Source organism: Strix aluco, chromosome 4 (genome assembly GCF_031877795.1).
Source record: "Strix aluco isolate bStrAlu1 chromosome 4, bStrAlu1.hap1, whole genome shotgun sequence".
Classification (NCBI taxonomy): Eukaryota; Metazoa; Chordata; class Aves; order Strigiformes; family Strigidae; genus Strix; species Strix aluco.
Window position 1 is genome coordinate 88,162,635 of NC_133934.1, and position 24,246 is coordinate 88,186,880.

Sequence of the window (24,246 nt, forward strand, 5' to 3'; positions counted from 1 at the left end):
GGTCTCACTTAGGGCTGGTAAGAAACAATTAATTTGTTCCCTCATTCACATTTATTAAGACCTAATATGAGAGAGGGAGAGGTGTTAAGAGGCGTCTCTGATTCAGCCACCTGATAGGAAAGCAGATGGTTGACATGCCGCATCTCTTATCAGAAAGACTCAAGGGTTTTATCTTGTGCATGCTGGCAGTACTTGCCTAACCCATCATGCCAGTAAAGTATTAGAACTGAATCATCTTCAAGAAAGAAAACACTCTTTATCTGTCTGTCTACATTTTTACATGTCACTCATCTCCATAGTGGTAGGGCTTCTGCAAACAAGAAAGGTTTGTGAGCTGAGGGAAAGATATGTGTGTGTCTTTCACATCTATTCCCATGACTACTTGTTTCTCGAACTGGCCCAATGAATGTATTCTATTTTTTTGACAAAGGAAAACTCAGCCCATCAGAGATATTCCACATATCGAGATACAAGGTCACTTTTCTTTCTGACTGTCTGATTGATTTCTACCACAAACCTTTTATCTGAATACGGAGACTATTGACTACGTTAATAGCTTGAAGTCAAAGAAAGACAGAGGTTTTCAGTTCTTTGGAAAATGCTTCTCTGTGCAGTAAAAAAAATAATTTAGGAGCCACAACTTGCTACTTACCCATTTGAATGTGTTTGGAGAGTAAAGGTGGTTAGGTTTCTGTCTTCAAACAGAATTCTTCTACTGCTAGCTTTTAAAAGAACATTTTCCTTTTATGCTCTTCCCCTCTTCTTTTTTTCTGTGCCAGAGTCAAGGTATTAAGCTGTGCTGTTCCTAAGGCTAGGCCACAGGCTACCTTTGCAATGCAGACATTGTGCAAGGCCTGGGTAATTGCCATTTCACTGCAGGGAGGAGTCTCATCAGGAATAGAAGAGGGTGTATTTGCATTATTTTTACATAGAGGATGTAAGGGAACCAGCAAAAGAAGGAGCAGAACCAGCTTGCAAGACACCCAGGAAGAGCTACCATCTCAAAGAAAACATGAAGAAAGGTTTGGTTTTGGTTTTTTCCCCTAGTTTGACAGTCAATTTACTTTGGGTTTGTTTGTTGTTTTTTGGTTTTTTTTTTTTCCCCAGAGTGGAAGATTGAACAGCCTGGCACATTGGCTTCAGTCCCACCTTCCAGACACACGTAAATAAAGGGGGGGTTCAGACGAATCTTCACTTTGGTCATCAAATTACAAAGGACCTTTTGCAAGATTCTTCATATCTCAGCTTCTGAATGTAGCCATTTAATGTAATCTTTAGTTTTGCTGTTCTGCACTGTAGAGTAGAATTAATGGTGGTCCATGAGATGATCACAAAGTTTCCCAAAATAGATGTGCAATTGGAATGCTTAGAAAGCAGCAGATAAATGAAAGTGAAGAAAATTAAGTAACACATAAGCTCTGACTTGTTAATTGGAATTTCATTATGTTGTAAATGAAAACAATTGTGGTAACACTGCAGAAGATGGCACATGGATTACTGTTCTCTTAAGAGTAAGCAGGCAGTAACTTGAGAAACACTGTAAAGGACAATGGTGACAGGATTTGAATATCTATGACATCTGTGAGCATATCTGGGTATATGCCCAGTTTATATACTGGGCTTGACATCATATGGTATGGAATAATCCAATATCTTTGCCTTCTGTCCAGTCTGTGATCTCTTCTAAAATTCCTGGTTTCCTATTCGAGTCCATTGTGTGATCAGTGTGACCCACTTACTCCACGTAGCATCAGTTGCATGATGTGTAGAGGGGACCTTCCCTTTGAACATCCAGTCCGGCACCGGCAGTCAGGGTGCTAATAGGAGCTGTTGAAGGGTCAGCAAGTCCTGCTGATCACTCCTTGGCTCTCCAATCTATAAATTAGCTTATGGATGGGAATCAGGGAGCCTTGGTTGGTGCGATATTGCTGCTGGTGCACTGCTGTGGTAGCGATTGGCACCTGTTCTTCAACCCTCAGCAACCCTACAACACAAGGGTCCTAAGCCACTGCTTAGAAAACTTCAGGGAAGGCAACAAAGGAAAAAGTGATAGCATAAAATGGAAATCAATGCTAAAATTTCATTTAGTGTATTTAACACAGAGATCATAATTTACAAACTAGGTCACCAGCTGCGAAAGCTGCACGTCCCTCAGCTCTTTGGAGAATTAAACTGTTTCTTTACATGTCCAGCAGTGAATTCAGAGGCCCAACTGTGTAACTGCGTCTTACTATATATGGGTAAAATCTTGACTTTTAACTTACCTGGTATTCCAGGCTACCACCTTTTTGTTTCCTTGGTGATACTGTAGAGGAAATTGATGTGGGTAATGTAGCAGTGGAATAATGGTAGATATTAAAAGGATCATTGGAAAATCCCATAGTCTGATAGTGCAGAACCCATGATTTTATCTTGAACCTAGAGCTCTGTTGGCAACAACTTGCTATTTTCCTTGCTTTTGTGTTTAGTTAGTGGAGCTCACTAGTAACACAGAGTTTGATCAGCCAGAGTGCGGAGTTTGTATTGATCTTTCCAGTTAGAATTTTCTGAATTATATCCATTGTGGAACTTAGGTTTGGGAGGGGTCCCAAAAGATCACCTAGTCCAGCCTGCACTGCATCAAGACTAAATATATCAAGCATCAGCATGCTTATCAAACTTTGTTCTTAAAAAATTCCAGTGAAAAAGATTCCACAGTCCCCCTAGACAGCTTGCTCCAGTGTTGAAAAATCCTTTGTTGGAATGCTGATCTGCAAAATCTTTTAAGCATTTCTTGACACAAATCAAGTTGACTCTTTCATGTCTTTCTACTGGAGCCATAGAGGATAGCTGATCAACATCTCTCTAATGAGTTTGTGTGTATCAGGAAGCTGCATCTCACTTGAAGCTTTTATTTTCTTGACTAGGCAAATCTAATTCCTTCAGCTTTTTCTCAAAGGGTTTGTTTTCTAAACTTCTTGTTCTTATTGTTATTTTCTTGTTTCTCTTCAGCTGTATTTGTATGTCTAAGGTGTTCAGCCAGGACCAGATGCAACATGCCACTTGGGGCTTCAGTACCATGCAAAGTTAAGAAATCAAACAAATTCTCTTGTATATGACACACTTGTTAATGCATTCCAGAATTAAATGCATTTTTTGGCAGTGGCACTACACTGTTGATTTGTATTGTTTGTTATCCGTACAACCCTAAGATCTGTTTTTGCTGTATTTCTGTCTAGTCAGGAATTCACATTGTTTGTTGATGTCTATTTCCTAAGAATAATATTTCATATTTCTCATTACTGGTTTTTTCCTTGTTGGTTTTTGGACAACCTGTCCAATGTGTCAATAGCATTTGGGGTTTCTGTTCTCATCCTTCCTAGTGTTTGCATTCTCTGCCATTGTTTTGAGGTTATCAGGTTTTTTAGCACAGATTTACAAGCATATATATGTCAGTGAACATACTAAACAGAGCTTAGGACAGACCCTGAGAGGTGTCTTTCTGAGGTGCCTTTGCAGTTTGATGAATAACCGCTAATGATCGTTATGGTTTTCTTCGATCAGATGCCTGCATACCTTCCACTAGTTGTATTTAAAATGTCATTCTATGAAAGTGTCTTGTGAGACGGTGCCAAAAGCCGTACAAGATCTATCATGCCCATTGCCTTCTGTTTACCCAGTGAGCTTAACATTACTGAAAAAAAGGGAACCTGATTTAGCACAAATGCATTTTGCCCATTTTCCATGTGCTTTTTTCATTCTACTAAATTAATTCTATCTCAAATATTTTAAACACGATTGCTCCAAACCTTTCTGAACATAGCAATTATGTTCAATAGCTATCTGATCTGTCATTATCTTCATCTTCCCAAGGAAGGGCCCATTTGAATGCTTTAAAAATACTTTGACAGGTAAGATCACAACTGTCCATCCCATTTTTTCTTTTTTTTTTTTCCCCCCCTTTTTTTTTAACCTCTTTTTAAGATCTTTGCAGTTTTAAAATAGTTAAAGTATATTTTTTGCTTAGCAATCCTACCCGGTTCTGGATCCTTTCTTTCTTCTTTTTCCCATGACACCATGTCCTTGGTTCTCTTTTTCCTGACACAGGGTTGCCACTTAAAATCACTCTGAAAATGATGCAAACTTTTAGCATTATTTTATAGTAGTTATTTGCTGTCATTGGACTGGTTTATTTCTCTAATGTGTCTATTTGGAGGGGGGGAGAATTATGTCCCGAAATGGTTATTAGGATAATAATCTTTCTCCCTTCCCTTTATAATGACTGGTGGGTTTTTTTTTTTTATTAAGTATGTTGTCATATAAATTAATTCTTAATTATATTTTAATTACTTCTTTCTCATATGCCTTACAATACTTGTGTTAAATAGCACTTAGCAGTGATCTATAAGTTATTACAAGTTACTTAATAACATTCCTCCCTCATAGTTGTGGGTAAAAGCAAGTACCTCTACCTTGTGGATGGATTGAAGTGCATTCTGATATTTACATAGACTTCCTTAAAGTTAGTTGGTCTGAAAGAGGAAAGTCCTAAGCTTACGGTTAAATTTTACCAGCGTTATTTAGCAACCCTTCTACTTTTCTTTCACCAAAAATATCTGTTTTACACTGCATAAATCTACTTTACAATTATGCCTCAAAGATCCCACATGGAATCAGGGTTATATTCAATCACGGTATTGTATCAATGGGTAGGTAGTTGAGAGGTTTATAATATAAATTTCCATCTGCTCAACTGCAACCTATTTAGGTGCAGTGGTGAAAGACAATACTATGTGCTTCTCTAACATTTCACCAGGGGATTTAAAAATGATTTAGAAGATAGAGATGTAATTCATGGAAGTTGCGCTTGGAGAGGAAAGTGATTTGCCAGAATACGGTGCAAGATGCAGAGGACTGGTAAACACACTTTAACAAATACAAGTGTATAAAAACTTTTTTCTCTGAGAAGAGGAGGACTGAAGAGCTAATGAATGAATTTATTTGTGTTTAGGACAGTATTTTTCAAGACACTTTTGTTTCAAACACGGGAAAATACTCATCTCAGCTGCTGGAAGACGATTCCATGACTTAAGTATATAATTATCAGGAAGTTCTGGGCCCTGCATCTGTGCTTTATCACATTCAGTCCTTCAGCATCTAAGCTTCTTACAAGCTTCTGTGAGCCTGGAGTCAGCAGGGCTCTTCTGATTTATGCTACCTGGGGATCTAGCCTCTGTAGAGAATATAAACTGAAATGAATGTTGGTTATGTTGCCCTGTATTTTAGGGGGATGCTGTAAGGGTTTGGCATGCTGGCCAGTCAGCCAACCCCTGTCAGACCAATGTTAGTGTTTTCTCTCCCTTAACTTCAACCCACTGTTCCTAACTCTTCCACTTCAGTCATCTTAAACTCTGATATCTTGGATTTTATTCCTTTACAATAATTGCATATTCTTCCCATGCCTCACTCTGCCACTGCTTTCTAGTCAATGTTGGCGTAGAGAGGTTTTTTAATCTCTCCACCTCAATCAGTCCCTCTTGGCTACTTTTATTTGTTGTTACTCTTCTGCAACTTTGTACACTTGCCTATAAATACAATTCAATGCCATAGTCTAGGTGCTGTTGCACTCATGCTACGTCAAGTGCATATAAAGCAAAAGTCTGCATTTTTTAAAGTTTGGGGGCCATATATTGTAAATTTATGCATGGTTTGCTGCTTACTGTTTCTTCCGGTGTTCCTGCTCTTGGGAGTTCTCCTCCTCAGTGAAGCTCTGTGTTGAATTATTTTTTTCTTTACACTGCGCTCAATTTGTCAAGACTCAGTCCTTGTTTTAATTCTTTGTTGATGTTTTTAATAATATCCCTTGTCTTCACTATTTTACACTTAATTAATAGGAGGGGCAGAATTGTCTCAATCACACGCTGTGCTGTTTACTTGCTCTTGTGATCCTTTAAAGGAGAGCATTAATTGCAGCTTCCTCTGGATTCATCTGTTCGAAGGCTTTAAAAAGACCCTTCCTATCACCGGCCCTTTGGTGTCAATCCCATCTTCCCCTGTGGTCCAGGGTTTGAACTATCTGATTCAGCTTTCCATTCAGGTTAATACTTTGAAATCAGGTGAGATTAATTATTTAACAACAGTTTCTTGCACTGCCAACCCTATGTATTAAAATGTCAAATCATGCCACAGAGGATCATAAAACTGGCTTTAACGATGATGTCCAGCGAAAGCCTGTCTGCTTTTACATGCGGCACGAGGACCAGAAGGCACATGAGACAATTGTCCAAGTGTTAATTTCTACTCCTACAGGCAACTACCCTAGCTCTTTTTTTAGGGTATCCGAGATTCACACGTAATCAGCTGTCTCCGGACACTGCGGCTCTAAGGAAAACACCACAGAGCGCATCATCAACGGAGGGAAAAATCAAGCATTTCTTTTCGATAGCCACACGCGTGCTGGGCTCGTGAATGAGGTGCCCGGAGGCTTTCAGTTTCTGAAGGGCATTTGGCCAGCGGGGATGGGACAGGGAGAAGGGCTCTGCCGTTTGCCTTGGGCGCAGACGGCTGGCACAAGCCGGGAAATCGGCGGCAACGCCCGGGGGAGCCGCTCGGCCACCGGAGGGTACCGGGCAGCCGAGAGCCCCGAGCGATGCTCCGCGGCGGTGCCGCGGGACTTGGGACAGCGAGAGCCCCGAGCACCGGGACCGCTTCAACAAGGGCTTCCCCGCCCGCGGCGAGGCAGCCGTGCCCGCGGCAAGGACCGAGCGGGGCCGGGGCGAGCCCCGGGGGTCTGGCGGCGGGGCCGGGCGGCGGCCCCGGGGAGTGGTGAAGGCTGGAGCGGAGGCGGGGGGGGGGTGAGGGGGCTGTCTGGATGCGGAGCCGCGGCCCCGGGACCGCCTCTGCCGCGCCGAAAGTTTGCGAAGTGGCTCGGCGGCGCTGGGGGGGAGCGGGGCGGGGGCTGCCCCGGCGGGGCTCCTCCTCCGGGGCCGGGCCTGGGCCGGGCGGAGCGGGGAGCGAGCCCCCAGCCCCGGAGCTGCCGCGGCTGCCGAGGGAGCGAGCGAGTGAGCGAGCAAGCGAGGGGCGGCCGGGCCGGGGGTGCTGCTGCGTTCAGGAGGAGCCCGGGACCGTCGCTGCGGGCGGCCCGGGCCCGGGGCGCTGCCACCATGAGGCGGCGCGGCGGGGGCTGCCTCCTGCCCGCTCCTCCGCTGCTGCTGCTGCTGCTGCTGCTGGGAGCACTGCTCCGCGCCAGAGGTAAGCGGCTCCCGCGGCGGCCCGGGCTCGGCGGGGGGAACAGCCTTGCCTGGGCGGGGAGCCCTGTCCCGCCGCTCACCTGCCTGCCGGGGCGGGGAGCTCTGCCTCTGCCCCTGCCCCGCCGCCGCGCTTTGTCCGCGCCCCGTCCCGCGCCCGGACGCGGGGGGCTCCCGCCTTCCCCCTGCCCCGGCGCGGCGGGACCGGAGCCGGCGGGGTGTCCCCGTCCCGTCCCCCACGGCAGGTCGGGGCGCGGGGTCCCCGGGCGGCGGGCGGGAGAGTCCCCCCCGCCCACGCGGCCGCTGCCCCCCGCGGAAGTTTGGCGGCGGGCGCGGGCTTTGTTCCCGCGGGGCGGGCGGGCCGGGCCGGGCCGGGGCGGGCGCGCAGGTTGCCTCGGAGGCTGCCGTGCCCGGCGTGTCGGGACAGCCGCCGCTCCGGAGCAGGAATGCAGCCGCGCACCCGCCGCCACGGGCCCCTTAAAGGCACAGCCGGGCTACCTGCCTCGGCTCCCCGGCCACCGCGAGGATCCGCCCGCCGCGCCCGGGCGGAGCGGAGCGGGGCCGGGGCAGGAGGGGGTACCCGAAATAGTGGCGAGGGGAGGGGCTCGCTGCGGCCCTAGCGAGCAGGGGAGCAGCTCCGTGAAGTCTCGCCGGTGAAAACTTACCTTTGTGGCTGCTCTATCAACTGAAAAGCAATCGCTGTTCCTTCGTCTCGGGCGGTAGTACTTTATCTTACAAGTGCGCCCGGTGGAGGAGAAAACATCTGAAGGCTTCGCAGAATTGTTTATAAAAAGTTGGAAGGCTTTGGGGGGAGGGGTGCGGAGAGGAGATACGTACCTCATTTCTCTCATTTCTCTCCCTTCACTCCTTTGGCAGCTGCTGTATAATTTCACCCATCCGTTTTCTCCTATGCTAGTCTGAAATTACAGGAAGCATTTGCAGTAGTGCTGCTGACCTCCATCATTCTACAAGTATTGCCTCTGGGGCACAATCGCATGGAGTTTGAGTTTCAAGTAATATTATTTTTCTTCTAACAAGAAACCTAATTGCAGGCTGCTTTGAAGAAGGTGCTAAACCAGCTTGGAAAGGCTGAGTAGAGAGGACTGCAGTTCTGCGTATCAGAAAATCTGCTTTTTAGAAACCAGAAGTACTCAAGTTCCCAAGTGCCCCACAGACGCTTAGCTGCAGTCTGGGAGTGAGAAGGATCTAAAGCATAGACCTTGGTGTGGGTGCCGATCTGGATGTGTTTTATTTTGGCTGTTACCCAGGTGCTCCTAGTTAATGTGTCTGGGTTGTTAACAGCCATGTGGGGGATGTCTGATTGTAAAGTGCGCGTTTGCTCTTAGGTGGTTGTGCCTTGATGTCTCCGGGACGCTTTTTATGGCAGTTTGTCTCTCTTTCAAGTAGTTCTCCCATCAGTGTACTTTCCGGTATCCTCTTGTCAAATGAACGTGAGTTTATGATTGGATGTGCCAACTGCTTCCAGAAGTGAGTATCCTCTTTCCTTCACAGGAGGGTATGCTTTGCAATAAGAATGCAATTCCTGAGCCATTTTTTTCCTATTTGAAGCAAGGTAAAACATGAGGAGGTGTCAGGATGGAGGTGTTGAAGAGGACCCCAAAGTTTGTGATGGTGTTTCTCCCCTTAGCTAGAAATTTTTCATTGTTGTCCCCACAGGGATGGTGTACAGCTTAACTGTCATAAAGCATCCGCAGCCACAGAACTTGCAGTGCCAAACGGATAAACTGTTAGAAGCACTTGGTTGTTTATCACTGTGCCTCAGTACAGGAGCAGGTAAAGCAAACAAGTCTGCAAGACTGACCTTGGACCCTCTTTTGGTGGACAGTGGCAGTTAAAACTGGAGAAGTCTGTGCCAAAAAAAAAAAAAAAAAGAGGTCTGCAAGTATCTCAAGCTCTTGGAAAAGTGCATTGCCATTAAAAACGGGTATATAGTGAGAATTTAAAGCTAATGGCGTGCAGTGCTGGTGCATGGTGATGAAGAAGGGCCTGATGTTACGATGGTCTGTGTTAGTATGTCACAGAACCTGTCTGGGTGATGTGCTCACTGTTCTGGCTCCTGGAGCTCTGCCAGAAAAATACATGGCTAATACCAGAGCTTCACTCCTCAAACATCTTGACTACATTTTAGAGTCACAAACCTGAATGTGATACCTCTGTAGAAGTATAGTTTGCAGTGGGAATCGTGATCTCCACTGTGTGTGCTTGGCATTGCTATTGGTTCTGCAGCTCTCAGCCAAGTGCAGAATGCCCATTTTCCTGCTTGGAGCTGATAATGTTCTACTTTCTGGTTGTGCTGAGAGTGCCTGGGTTTACTCCTGATCAGGTTGGATGATATTCACAGCTTTCATGGTCACCCTGAATTATCTTGACTGTTTCTTTTTGTCAAAGTGGTGACGGCACTAAGTAATATCCCCAGTCTTCTAAAATGAAGAGTAAGATGATGCAGGAGGCTGACAAGTGGTGGTGTTGGGGTTTTTGTTTTGTTTATTTAATTTTTTTTAAATAATTCTGTGTTTACTAAAACAAGGTAGCATTAGTGGAAATGCATAAAGCATAAATCTTCCAGCATAAAGTTAACATAATAGTTTAATTTATTTAGTGTAGATGAGCAATTTTCTTTTATATTCTCTTTCCAAAAGCTTTCAGTTGTGTGCTTTAGCACTGTTTTCTGCAATAGAGAATCCCTTCTTGCATCCTGGGAGCGTGGGTGTATGCAGCAACCAAATTAATAGGTGCTTAGTTACATAAAGTGCTTGCATTTCCAGAGTGTCTTGTGAACCTTAAAGAGGGATAGTCTGTTCATGTGGGCCACAAAATTGGATTTCAGAAAACTTGGAGCTGTTTCTCGGCACTGTGTTCATTGAAGTTACGTAAGAAAAAAGTGGTTGGATATAAACATTATTCAGTTGTTTGTAGTTCAAGCCAGAAGGCAGTACTTGCTGTATGTTAACTAGAAAAGAAATTGAAGTGATTTGTATTTTGTTTTTACTCCTAAAAACCTCTAGTTCTATAGACTGGTGAAATTAACATTAGAAAATAATTAAAACATTCATTCTATGAGAATGATCTGTAGTCTGATAGTCCTCCTGAATCTTCCTGCACTCTTGTGAAATAGGCAAATATTATCCTTGTTTTGTAAATGTGGGAAGTGAAGTAGAAATTGTCTTGCCCAAGGCCAACTCCATTTGCCCTAGAATGCAACTTACCATTGAACACAATAGAATATATCCTTCATAACACTTACAAAAGCTGATAAAGAGATGTTATCTTGAAAACCAGTCAAGGTTTTAAAAATAGGTTTAAAAAGTAAGTGCACGTCCCACACCTTTGAATTCCTCTGCTGCTTGTGACTTGTGGCTATTTCTCCTTTTAATACTACTTCTATTTCTCTTGCTGATGATAAAAAGATTCATAAAACCGCCGAAGTTTGACTGACTCCCCATTGGAAAGGGTGAATTGGTAAGTAAAGTGTTGTTAAAAGAAATGTGTAAGAGAAGTGGACGCTTTATTTCTCTAGTCCTCTGTTATTTCCACCTTAGCTATCTGTGATGTTATCTCAGAGGGTGATGTTATCTAATAAGGTGATACATACACACATGCGTGAACACCTAAACTGACCATCTTTTAAGATGTCTGGCTTTACCTGATACAACATCCAGAGCTGGAACTCTGGCATGCAGCAAACTCACTCCGTTAATTGGCATACTGTATTTAGTGGCCATCTGTGTTTCACACAAATCATGGCAGAGAACACTAATTGTAATTGTCGTTCATGAATCCAGTGTGCTTGATGGTTAGGCACTTGCTTTTGCATCTGTAGTGCCTGTGGTTCTTTGCCATGGCTGTTATGCAGGGCATTACTCTTTTATGGGATTTTGTTGTCTCTGCTGCGTGAAGACTGGACACTGTAATGCTTCTTGAATGTCTTCTTTCTCTATCGTCTTCCCTGTAGATTTCCATTCCCCTGTACTAAAGATAGTAACTATATGGATCCAGGGGCTTGTGATTCTGTAGGCTTGTGGTTTATTCATGCTGTGTATCTGGTCGCTCTGGGACCTGTTACCTTGCAAGTATTTGGCTGCCATCCTGTTGTGGATGAGTTCCGTGTTCAGGTTTTTCAGCTTTCCAGGCATTTTTTTGCCTCTGTTATGCAGAACTGCCTGTTAAATGCTGAAGTATTCCAGCCTGAAGTATTTAGTCTGAGAGACTCTTGAGCTGCAGTCAGTGTTTCTGTGAGGAGCAGAATGCCTTCTCGGCTGCTGTGAGCCTAGATGAAAGGAGACTCGCTATGTAAGGGCAGGAAAATAAGCTTTCATAAAGACTTTATTAACATCAAACGGAGCTGATGTTTGTGGACTTTTGCCTTGCTAAATTGTGGATGACTGAAACTCCTCATATCAAGGAATTATGTTTGTTGTTCAAAATAGAAGAAAAAGAAAAGAGGGGATTGAACAGTCGGGAGCCTGATTCTGATGATTATGAGATACATGCCTGTAGCAGGATGCTTAATGTTAGCACAACTTTGGGTTGTGAAAAGTAGTAACAGAAGCTTTAGTTTTTCATGAGGTTCTTCTTAGGTCATTAGGTTATTCTGTATTTAGCCACCAGTCAGCAAGTCACAAACCATTAAGATTAACGGACAGTATTGTATATGCATATTCAGTGTTTGTTCTGCAAATTGCAGTTTTGTCAAAAAGCGTATAACCAAAGACAGTGCAGGCTCTTGCTTCTCAAGCTGTTGTATGTTAATAGCAACTTTCTGATGTTGCAATACTTGGAACTAAGAAGCACCAGATTTTTGCCCTGAATGGGTTAGGATGAGAATAAAATTCACCTCCCTGTACTGTAGTGATGAGGTTGTTTAAAGAAATGTTGTCCAGCAAAGCTTACAGTAGAGAACGTGTTTGCCTGAAAACAGATCCCATATTCTGTAGTGTTAAGGTGAAGTCTTACTCCTGGACTTAAGTTTACTAGGAGTGAGACGTTATCGTGACTCCAGGCAGGGGAGACCCCTCTCCTGGCTACCAGCGTGGTGACTTCCTCGGTATGCCCTAGCAGGGCATAGTCTTCTGTGTCTCTTTGTTACTGCCTGACAGCCCCTCCCAGCTGCTGGAGCTTTCTGTTTCTATTGCATAGCAGCAGTTCTTTAATCAGAAATCTTGTTAGTATTCAAGGATAATTGATCCGACTCTCTGGTAGGGGGTGGGGACCCAGCCTTGCATCCTTCTCCTACTTGCCACCCCCAGTTTGACCCCTGTTGTCTCTTTGTTTTCTCCTGTTAAGTTTGTGCCAGTGATGTGTGTGTGTGCTGTTTTTCCAAGCAGCCTGAAGTTGGCTGTAACCAAGAGCAGCAGTTAAATAGAGCCCGATTTCCCCGCTTCCTGGCGTTTAGTTGTTCGGCTCCATTTTCTGGTCTTCTGTGTTTTTGATTTGCAGAGAAGGAACTTGCTTGGTGCCCCCGGGCATCTCTTAAACCCATTAGAACAAACTCCATTATTTCACTGTACTTAGAAATCCTCCTCCTTTAGTCCCAGCATCCATCAAAATAATGTATCCTCTGTAAGGCCCTCTGGAAAATGTTTAATAGGATCTTTTCAAACTCAAGGAGAGTTCCAGTTGGGAAGGGGGAGGGGAAAAGGCTAATGGAAGATCTGACTGTGACTTGCAGTAAGCCCAAACTTGGCCTGTGTCAGCTCTCCCTTCACCTCCATGCCGAGGGAGTGCTGAGCAGAGCGGATCCAACACTGGGATCAAAGCTGGAAACAAAAGGCTTTGGGAGAAAAATTTCCCGTCTGGCCAAGAGGCAGCCACACAAAGGTGGTGCATAATTTATCATTCGAGGTTTATTTCTGTTGTGCTCCTTCTGGAGAGGGAAGGAAAAAAGAAGTGACTGTCCTGCTGTTTCGAAGGGGGTAAGTGATGGCTTTGGAGACTTGAGGCAGGAAGGGGCTAGAGATACCATGGAAAAACTTTTTCTGTGCAGTCTGTATCCAGTTCCTCTCTTCTCAGACATGGTCAGACATTATTTCTGTTGGGGGGGGAACCCTATTCTTGCCTTTTGATGTTTCAAAGAGTGAGTACTTTTAACTTCTCTGGTCATTCCTCAGCAGATGGAGCGGTGCTGCTCTTGGCAAAATCAAGTTCTTTGAATTTCTGAGGTGTTTTTCTTACCTTGAGGATCGGTCTAAGTGCTGTGGCTCTGTGTAACATGGAGGAAGAGACTCCATTTGCCCCAGAGGGTTTATAGTCTAAATTGGACATCTGACATCTGATAGGATCAGGGATGTGATAATTCTAGTGGTATAGATAAGGTCCAATATTAAAATAGCATAGCTTTCTAATTAAATTTCCTTTAGCTTTGGTTTAATGGGAAAAGCTTCTGAAAGTTTTTCATTCCAATTACTTCTTAGAACAAGGATAGAGAGGGAGTTTTGGGTAGGAGTTGGCATTGAAGACTACTGAAAGCTGGTAACTGCAAAAATAAGGATGAGGAAGCAGATGCAAGAGTAGTGTAAACCATGAGAAGAAGGGAAGGGGATATAGGAGTACTGATATTAACAGAAGCAAAGATAGGCATTTTGGAAATTAGAGCCAAGGACTTGAGCTGGCAAATGAACAGAAGAGCTGTGTAAGGAGATCCAAGTAAGAGTAATTATATGGGATCTGATGGCAGAAAGAGTTGTTAATTAGGTAGTATAAAAGATGGAAGTTTTGAAAGTGAAGACGAGCATTGAGCAGAATTTAACTGCTGAGGCAGAGAAAGACTTATTTTAGTAATGTTTTAAAGGAGGATGTGACAACTTATTAGGGACCCTCAGTGGTAGAGTCCCTGTCCTAGGGGGGGTGATTTTATGAAATATGAGGAGCTTAGCAAGGGGGAGCAGAGGTGGAAAGGGAGGCTGGTATTGGTAGTAGTGCTGAGATGGTGAGCCCATGAGGTGTGGGTGCTGTTGGAGCTATCAGCAGCGGTGGAATGTGGGACTTGTCAGGCTGGGGAGCACGTACAGCCAGAAAGATTTTTGAGTGGGATGTCCGGGAAGATATTTTGAAGGACAGTCCTGTCTGGAAAAGTGTATGAAATGGGAGGGCAGAGTTGAAGAGAGAATCTAGGAGGTTGGAAATGATTGCCTGGAAAAAGGTGAGAATAGTAGATTGCTCTGGGTTTGGAAGGGAGTCTGGGTATACAGAAGCAACAAGACTGGTTGCAGAAAATAACACCTTTCCTGGAAAAGGAGGCTACTTCTCTTCCTATTCTCCATTAAGAATTGTTATGTGAAGGAGTGAGTCACTAGTGAGAACTGTTGAAACATAAACGTGATATTCTCAGCCTCCTTCTCTGAAAGGCTCATAAGAAGCGTTGTGTGACTATGCAAGAAGGTTAGAGGGAAATACGCACTCTGCTCCTTGAGCCTGAATCACCAGCTCCGTCAGTTCATTTACTTGGTGACAGCTGGTAGTGTCTGGGAAAGGTTCTTACCTAAGGTGCGGCCATTCACTGTAGTAGAACTGTGTCTTGTGGGATCTAGGATTAGAACAAAATAAAGACACACCTTCATTTTTTTTTTCTTTGTGCTCCCACCCAATTTTAGTTTTGAATTTCCATAACTGCTGAATAGTCAAATCCTTTCTATGCAACTTTGAGGGCAGGGAAAAAAATGAGAAGTCTCAGGATTATAATTTCCTGCTTCTGTTCAAGCTCCTGAGGATGAACCAGGATGTGCGATAATTCTCTCAATTAAAATTGCATTTGTTAGGACAGCGGTAAAGCTGGCTTCCTTTTTTCTTTGTGATTCAGAGTTTTTAACTTCTTCAGGCTTGACAAATTTAGGAAATGAGGTTTTTTGGGGCCTCAGAGATTGTGTTCTTCTCACTGTGATTTTTGAAGCCTGTTACTCTTGAAAAGCCTGAGTTGAGTCTCTTACAGCTGTAGGACATGCCCCAATTTTGTGCTGCCTTTTTAAAAGGGCCTTGATCAGCATAGTGCCTGTTAGCATGAGAAAAAACATAATGGGTCTGGCTGTGAGAGAAAACTGGAGAGTTTGTGACATGGGAAAAGGAGATAGATTGGAGGCTGCCATTCTGGAGACTTTAATAGCCAAGAAGCAGGAGAGGATAGTCATTGGCAAACAGGAATGCAAATAGACTATCTGCATTTTTGTCCTGGGTCTCAAATAGAAGTATTCAGTGTCTAAATCTTAGAAAGCGTGATGTGGGAGTAGGTGCGAGGCTAGGTTGGTTCTCTTGACAAGGGCACTTGTCATTGCCCTGCAAACAGACCTAAGTTTAATGCAAGGAAAGAGCAGGTTGAACTGAGAGCTGTATCCATGCAGAGTCAAAGTGGTGAAGGGGTTTTTCTTGGGCATTGACTTGGAAACAGGGAAGGACTGAATTGTGCTGGTTGGCGAGGTTATGGCCCTTTGCTATCTTTGCTAGGCCTTAGGGAAGGCTGCCCCTGGGTCTGACTTCTTTGCTGTACCAGTGAACAGCAGCTGCAAGAGGGTGTTGACTCATGAACAGCTGATTCCTGAGCGGTTAAGATGTCTCCACCACAAGGGTGGTAACCTCTTGTGTTGTTCCAGTTTGAACTGTCACTGCTTATGAATCAACACTGTCTGTAGGCCTTTGTTCACTGCATTTTTGAGTGTAAGGAAGAATTTAGACCTGCAATCAGCATTACCTTAAACAACAGAAGGCATTTAAGCCTTTTGGGTGTTTGTTGGGTGTTGTTTTGTTTGTTTTTTTTTTTTCCAGGCCCAGGGTTCTTTTATCTGTGGAGCAGGTGGATCCCTTGCCTGTGCCTCAACTCTCCTGGAAGGACAGATTTGTCAATCTTTGCATCTTTGGCAGTTACGTTGAGTAATTTCTATGCTACCAGTACCCAAGGAGGCAATAATAACCTTGTTGATCTCTGCCTTCTGCAACCTTGCACTGTAAACGTCTTCAGCTTGAAGGGGCTCATCTACTCACAAGAGAAGCCCGTTGTTTCTCTGAGGTTTCTTTTGTTTATGACCTGCCTCTTGTGAACTGGAAGATGGGGAGCTGTAATCTTCTGTTGATTTTAGTGCAAATTCCAGACTAGAACAAAATAAGCAAGTTCCTCAGGTTAAGTTTTCCAGTCAGTTGTCCCTAGAAAATGTTTTTTTCATACTTCCTTTCTTGCGTGTTATGGTTAGTTCTTCACCCACAAGTCTTCAGAAGTCTGGGAGCAAACATTTAAGCTGGAATGTCTGGGGAAAAAAAAGAGGGATAATTCTTGTGATGCTCCGTAGTAACTTTTTGTTGGTTGGTTGTGCTGGAGGAGCAAACTCTTGATGACGGTAATATGTCCGCTGGAGGAAGAAGAGAAGCTCAGATGATTACCTTCTGAGAAATGACCCATAAGCAATTTTTGTGCTGCAGATGCTTTAGAACAGACTGGCAGGGAAGAGGGGGTGGCATGCACTTGCCTACTTTAAAGGCTTGGCAAACCCCCCTATTTAGCTTAATCGTGTACATGAGGCCAAATCTAACGCAGTTACAGTATAGAACTAATGGGAGATACAGGACAAATTAAACCTATGTGCAATCCATCAATTGTAGGATAAAAATAAACAGTACTCAGACAGAAGCCTTCGAGCAAGGAAGGGAGTGAGGCAGAGATGACATCTTTGGTATGTACATCTTGACTTACCCGCTCAGGCGAAACAGCCTCTGAGCTCAGGCTTCTGATTAAGTGACTGGGACAGCTGCCAAAACACCTACATTTGCTAGCTAATCTACTGCAGTACATTGGTCCTGCAGGTTAAGCTGGGAAAGGCATGGAGTGATATCTGGGTTTGTTTTGTGCTTTTTCTTGAACGATGTCATAACAACATGGTCTGCATCTTGTATGTCAAGACCTTAAAATAAATGTGGTGGCGATGTGAAAACTGCCTATTAAAGCGTTGTGAGGAAAGAGGGCCATCAGAGTTATGCCACAGAAGACCAGATATGCCTAGGGAGCTGGCTTTTCTGACCTTGCGGGCTGCATACCAAAGTCTTTAAGGTATGTGCTGTATGGCTCTGTGCCCTTTAGAGACAAGCGGAAGGGGAGTGGCTCACAGGAGAGACATGACAGTAACTCCATAAGGAGAGAATTATTCTGTTGCAGGATGGGGTTGGGCTGAGGTGGGCGTGCAGCAAGATCCCTCCACAGCCCCGTACTAACCAGCCTCAGGAGCCCTTGCATGCCTAAGGCTCTGTGCCGGCGTGGCTGTGCTGGCTATGTAGTAACCCTAGCGAGTAAGACACGTTTCAACTACTCAAGCCATGAGAACTGAATACAGTGCCGAGATTTCCCTGCTATACTATTTGATGGCAAATTAAACATTTGACTCCCACAAGAATGAACTCCAGGGCTCTGTATGTTCTTACGCTGTAACCAAAGGGAAGTTAACTTTTTTATTTTCAGATGTGCAAAGACATGGTAGAACTAAATCTATGAAATCTGCATAGCGATGGCTACAGAGTAGAACTGGAAGGATTTCCATTGCTGATCTTTGCATAAAAAGACTTGGTTTTGGTGCTATCTCGGCCAAGGCAGCAAAAGCTGTCTCCACCTAAAAAGTACTAGAGAACCATTGACTGAAACCAAATGAAAATGCTGTCCATTCCTACGAAAACATTGTTTCTGGGGTCTGGCACTCCTTTTGAGGCTAATGATGCAAATAACTTAATCCAAAATCCATCTGTTGAGAAACTAGTCTGAATCTAAACCAGAACACAAGTTTCTGTAACAAAAAAAAGTCCAAACCTACTAGCCAACTAGACTGCCACAAGTTATTTGCAAAGTTGTTATGCTGGCAGATAATACCAAACGAAATGTGCAAAATCAAGTCAGACTCTTACCAGATACTGAACTGGCATGTACAATTTCGAGTTGGATACAGGAAGAACACCATAAATCAAACAGTAAATGTCTGGGAAAGAGAAGTAAAAGGAGAGACCAAGAAGGAAATCTTCTAATCCTGTAAGTAAAATATAAAAGAAGCAAGAAAACACTTATCTTACTAGAAATAAAACATTATTCCTTGGAATATTTTAATTTCTATTGTTGGACTCCATGCCATGTAGCCTTCTCTGTTGAAACCTCTGTGGAGGCAGGCGCTTCATATGTTGAATCCACTTCTGGGAGAAACTCAAGTGCGCTGTCTCTTACATGTGGGTAACACTTGCAGAGCTTGTTTTGCCAATAAAAGTGTCTTTGAATTGACTGTGGTGGGATGTGGTGCAAGTTCTGATGCAACATGAGGCTCTTTGTAAGTGCAGATTTTGATGAGAACTCGTCTCTAAAATCTCTAGTAATTTTGTTTTCTTGTTGCTGTTGTGAATCGGCTCCTTCCTTTCTGTGGTCCATTGTTGTATGGTTGATGTTTGAAAATGAAATGTCTTCCATCTGGTTAAGAAATTTGATTTATCCTTGGAGGCCTGAACTGCTGCCTTTGCTAGTAGGAAATAAACAATGTTCCAACTGTCCCTAATTATCACCCACTTGCATTCCTGCAGATCCACCTCTCTTGCAAGGGCACTAGAAGCAACGACTTATGGATCATGAATTGCATTTTTCCTGTCCTCTATATCTTTATCTCTATCATTTTAGTCCTCTTCTCTTTTTAAACTCTGTAAAGGAAGCATACTACTTCAATGATTAAACAATGGGCTGGACAGTGGAGATGTGGCTTGCCTGGAGCACAGTCAGCACCTTGTTTCGGGTGACATTAGGAACGGAACTGCAAATGACTTATAAGGGCGTGTTACTGGTTCAGAGTAGGCTTTAGTATAAATCTCACTTTATGGGAAACCTCTTCAAAATACAGTTTTTGGGTAATATGAAGCCCATGTTTTGGAATATCAGAATGAGAGGAATTTTTGTTCCTGCTGCCTTTTGCTTTAAGTAAACTTGATATGTCTTGGAGAGAAATCTTGTTGTTGTTGGGGGGGGTGCTAGGATGTTGTCACTGCTGAGGATTGTTCTCTGCACAATATATGTGGCTTGGCCTCTAGCTGCAGAGCTTCCTTGACCCACAGAGTGTGGTTTCACGTTACACCTCATCTAGTGTAACTGTGGGTTGCCCCACCAAAGCAGTCTCGCCCCCTTGTCCCTTTGATAGGTCTGTGTGTATGTCTGCTGGATGGATCGCTTCAGCTTGTTGATCTGTTGCAGAACTGACCTGCAGAGTGGTGAAACCAGTGACATCACAGGTTGTGTGGGATTGGCAGGCTGAAGAGGATTGCTCTTCAGTGAGCTGATCAGTATAGACCTGATGATAGAAGGATGGTGGGAGGCAAGACCAACTGTTTTTTTGGGCACTGGCTTGCTGCTTCACTTTGCCTGAAGAGTAACTTGGAAAGGCTTTCTCTGGAAACAAGGGAACATGAGAATTCAAGACCAAGATTCAGTGTCCATGGCTCATGTAAACATAGGCCTCTTTATTATATCGTACTTGTATGGCAGTCTTGGTGCTGTATTAGTGTCAAAATGTGGTGAAAGATCTTATAGATCTTACAGATGTTGCAACTGGTGCAATACATTAATTGGTGATGCCTTTTGTGGTGGAAACTTCTATTCTTTAAGACTGGAATCAAAGATCTACTATGTTATTTTACTTGGGCTAACACAGATTTATATTCTGAGTTGTTGCCAGAGAAACTGTCAATCTAAATATGAAAAGCTTTATCCCCTCGCTAGTGCCTTGACCCTTCTTCCTTAATTTTGCCGAATTATTTGCAGAATCTGGATCCGCGTTTGCTTGCCCTGCCCACCGCTCTCCACTGATGCAGTGGTGTGTTGTGGTTTGACGAGCCTGGCCTGGGCATGCACACAAAAGGAGACACGATCCCACCTTCCTCCAGAGTTGATGCAGGAATGGCAGTGCTGATGCTAAGTGCCTCCTTAGTCAAAGAAAGACAGTGCTAGTGGTTTGGAAACATAAGCCGCCTAAACAGCAATTCCTGTTCTCCCTGAATGAATATGTGGCAGGCTGAAGGGGAAGATCTACATGGGCTGAATCTCACACATGAATTGTCAATTGGATCATGTAAAGATTCACTCTGATGGAAATCAGAGCTTCACATGCAGTGTGTGCATACAGTCAGGACAGCCCCTACTCTGAAGAGTTAAATCATTTCTACATGTAATAAATTGACAGATGTATTAAATCAGATAAGGGAAAAAAACACAATGAAATACTGATTAACATAGTAAATAGAGGCTCCACTTAAATGCTTTGCCTTTTAGTCTTTACTCCTTGTCCTGTCTTCTCCATCCCCAAAATATTTTTCTGTTGAAGCTGCCTTTATATTTATTTTTCCCCTGTGACATGCTGCATGCAATGTTATCACAGTTAGACGCATTTGTTGTGTCTGGGGTCTGATACTGGGAGAGTGAAAATTCTTAGATGTAATGCCGTTCTGAGAGGATCTAGTTGCTGTTTTTGTCCTAGATAGTGCATGTTCCTGTTATCTGCCAGTGTGTTCAATAAATGGTTAGCATTAGTCTAATGAGGGGTATGATATCTGAACCCAGCTCACAAAGATCTCTTCTACCTCTGTGACTCTTCCACCCTTTCCCCTATCTTGACTGTAGCTCATAGGATGGATCACAAATGGGTATTTAACCATGTAACCACAAAGGTCAAGAAATTTGAGAACAGAAGCATAACTTGGACTTGGTTAGGAATCCAAGGGTTAAACCCTGGATTCCTGACTTGGGATAGTTTAGCTGTGGCCAACTTCAAATAATAATTATTGAATGTTCGTTTTTGCTGCTTTGTAGCAGCAAGCTAAATTGCTGGATAGAATTCTGTAGATACCTAATGGGCTTCAGTGGCCATATTTACCCAATAGCTTAAGTGTTTTTCCTGATAACCTTTGGGGATCATCTGTACAGAACTTAATTTGGGAGTGCCCTCTTTGCAAGCTGTGACATAAAGGTTCCCTATGATTGTTGGGCCAGGTGTGCTAATGGCTAGGTCTTTTTTTTTTTTTTTTTTTTTCCTCTAAGGATAATTGACAACTTGATTTTGGAGTCTACAGAATTTTTTCTTGCAAGGGTAAAGAACTGAACCATGGTGACTGGTTGCTTAAGAGCTGTTTTTTTCTCCTCACTGAAGTCAGTGGCTTTTTCCCAAATTAGTATGTTACATTTTTAAACATTTACTGTACTCAAGTGTAGAATGATCTAATTCACCATGTTTTTATTCCTTTTCATAAGAATTTTCAGCACAGTAGCATGCGTATCCTACTTCTAAATGTACAAACACTTGGTAAACAGACTGTAAGAAGAAAATAACTCTTGAGCCACTGTAGTAAATGGTGTCTGCAAAGTCTTAAACAGAAAATGACCCCAACTATTTCTGTCAGTTTGTCTCTTGAGGCCATAGTTCTGCAAGCAGTGAAGCAAAGGGAGGAATCAAACCGGGCTGGGTGAGGAGGAGTTGGAAGATCCTTCAAATTTGCATCTTTTCGCTGCTCATTGCCCACTGGACCACTTTCCCTGATCTGTTTTTTACCAGACTGCACAAAGCTGTGCCAGTTTATGGGGGTCATGGGACTGGGAGTAGGGGAAGGAGGCCTGGGAGCTCTTTAAGCTAGCACTACTGATGAATATGAAACCACAGTCTTGAAGTTTCTTTCACATTTTGAGCAAGTATCAGTGTGTTTCTGGAGGACCCGAGAGCTGTGTTATCACTTAAATATAGTCAAATCAAGGCTGCTTCCTGTCCTTTGCTTATCGTGCACAGAAGAGGGCTTGTTTTGGGAGGATATCTGGCAAAGAAATCAAGAAACTAGGTTATAGCATGAAGGGCAGAAGATTATATCTTCCCCATGGAAAACAGTCATGCTCTTCTGCAGACTTGATACCTAAATCATCTTGTATGTATTTCGGTTTGCCAAGTGTTTGTGCAGTTATAAGGAGGGACATGGGAACGATTTCCAGAATACTGTTGCTATTTGTAATTCCATATTGTTTGATAGTGTACAATAAAAAATGGAGAGAGGGGAATGAACCTCTAAGCACGTGTCTTGGAATCTGGAATTAATGGACCACATTCAACCTCAGAATAAAAGACCAGGAAATGGGAAAGCTAACTGAGCTCAACCTCTGAGGCTGAGATGTATACTATCGTGACCATATTGGTGTGCAGCTTAGTGGTGTACTGTGACTTCAGTAGGTCTGATCTTGACTCATCAAGGCTTGTTGGCTGAACGTCCAAATGTACCAGATGTTCTTACTTAGAGAATGATCTGTAGGAATAAATGTTATGTTCTTATAGTCTCCGGGAACGGCAGTGTAAGGTACCAGAAATATTTAGCAAAATTAGTCAAGATACAAACTGCACACTAAGGCCTTCTTCCCTACCACAAAAATAATTTTTTTTTTTTCTGACTGAAAAAAGTAATTTTACTGCACAACCGTTAAAATGGATTACTACATAACTCTTCCACTTAGGAGTAGAAAGAGGAAAAAAGTCTGTGTCCAACTGAAAAAAACCTTCCAGGAACTTTTCAAGGTAGATTGTAGTTACTGGAGATAAAATTCTGCTACAAATAGAAGTATGTAGACGAGTAGCCCCATGTTCTGCTGCATCTTTACTGCTATCCAGTCATTTTAGGTAGCGTTTATAGCACTGATGGGCTTGGGTCATTCTTTGATCAGAGGAGTACTCTATACTTGGCTGAGTAACATCACTTCTTGCAATGCCCACAAATTGCCTCAAAAGCTTGATTTGACTTGATTTGCCTGTTGTACCCTACTCCCCAGGGTACAGTGGAATAACAGAAGGAAAACGGCTCTTGAGTCATTGCAGTAAATGCATCTATAAGACTTAACAGAAGACACTATGCTCACTGTCTTTTCATGGTTTTTGGCCCCGAGATCATGGTTCTAGCAAAAGGCAATATGCCTGCATGTAGGGTGAACTTTTGTCTGTAGGCAGAAGAGTTTAAAATGCTTTTAAAAAGTGTCAAAAATTCTTCCAGGGCTGAATGACGTGTCTGCTGAAATGATTTGTGGGCTTTGTAAAGAATCTGTGTCTTTTATTTAGATATGCACTTCTGATCTTGGAACTTGGTCCAGGAAGTAGTATCAGAAGCAGTTCTTAATAATATTGTTAATACAGACTCTTCTCATGAGAAAAATCCGCAGGCATTTTTAGCCTGCTTTTGTATGGAAGCAATGGTTATTTCAATATGTGTGCATATGTTCTCACCCAAAAAACTGGTCCCAGAGAATAAAAGTTTCATGAAAATAGGCAGCACAATAAAGGGAAGGCACCACAGAAGTGACTTGGCTGTAGGTGAAGATTCCTTGTGAATTTGCATTTTGTTAGACATGAAGGAATCCCCTCCCTCCCTCCATTTAGCAACAGATGCACCAAAATTGAGTATTAGAGATTAATCCATCTGAAACTGGCTTTGTTAGTTCTGCTTCTCAGGTAGCTATTGAGATTAAAGAGGTGTGCAAGTTGGAGTCTTGCTGGACATTAAGCCTGTATCCAGGTTCCCAAGTAGTGGCAGTGGTCCAAGCAGTTAGTTCACCAAGCTCAGGAGATATTTAGTCCTCTCTTGTTAGGAGGCAGAATTCTTCAATGGGCTTTAATTGAGTTGCACTTTAGGACTTCTCAAAAGCTTTGTCTGGTTTAGGATGTGGCTCCTTGGCTGCAGAGTGATATTTCTGGCAAGAAGCATGTTAAACTTGTGTTCTGAGCTAACTGGCTGCTGGCTGGTTCCCAAATATGAATGAGAGGTTTGGGGTGGGGTTTGGGGTTTTTTTTTTGGTTTAAACTCGTGAAATTTTTGGACTGGGTTTTATCTGTTAAGGTTCTCATATTGTGCTCATCCCCAGCTTAAGGGTCTGTGGAGGTTGTGCTGTCTTGTATAGCAAGAAATTTTAACTAGGGTATCTGAAATAATTACTGCTCCCAATGATCCATCCCGTGCCTCCAAATGGCTGAATATGAGGTTAAAATATTGCTGAATG

The 24,246-nt window shown here is 43.4% G+C and overlaps 1 protein-coding gene across 3 annotated transcripts in view; it reads left to right on the forward strand.

Annotated features, from left to right (window-relative positions):
• Positions 1-6,995: 6,995 nt before the first annotated feature.
• The window catches only part of LRP4 (LDL receptor related protein 4), an 84,906-nt gene continuing 67,655 nt past the window's right edge, over positions 6,996-24,246 (forward strand). For all 3 annotated transcript variants that reach the window (XM_074824037.1, XM_074824038.1, XM_074824039.1), the window contains exon 1: positions 6,996-7,230. In XM_074824037.1, coding sequence (XP_074680138.1) covers positions 7,143-7,230 — 88 coding nt within the window. In that variant the 5' untranslated portion in view covers positions 6,996-7,142. The remainder of the gene's footprint in view (positions 7,231-24,246) is intronic.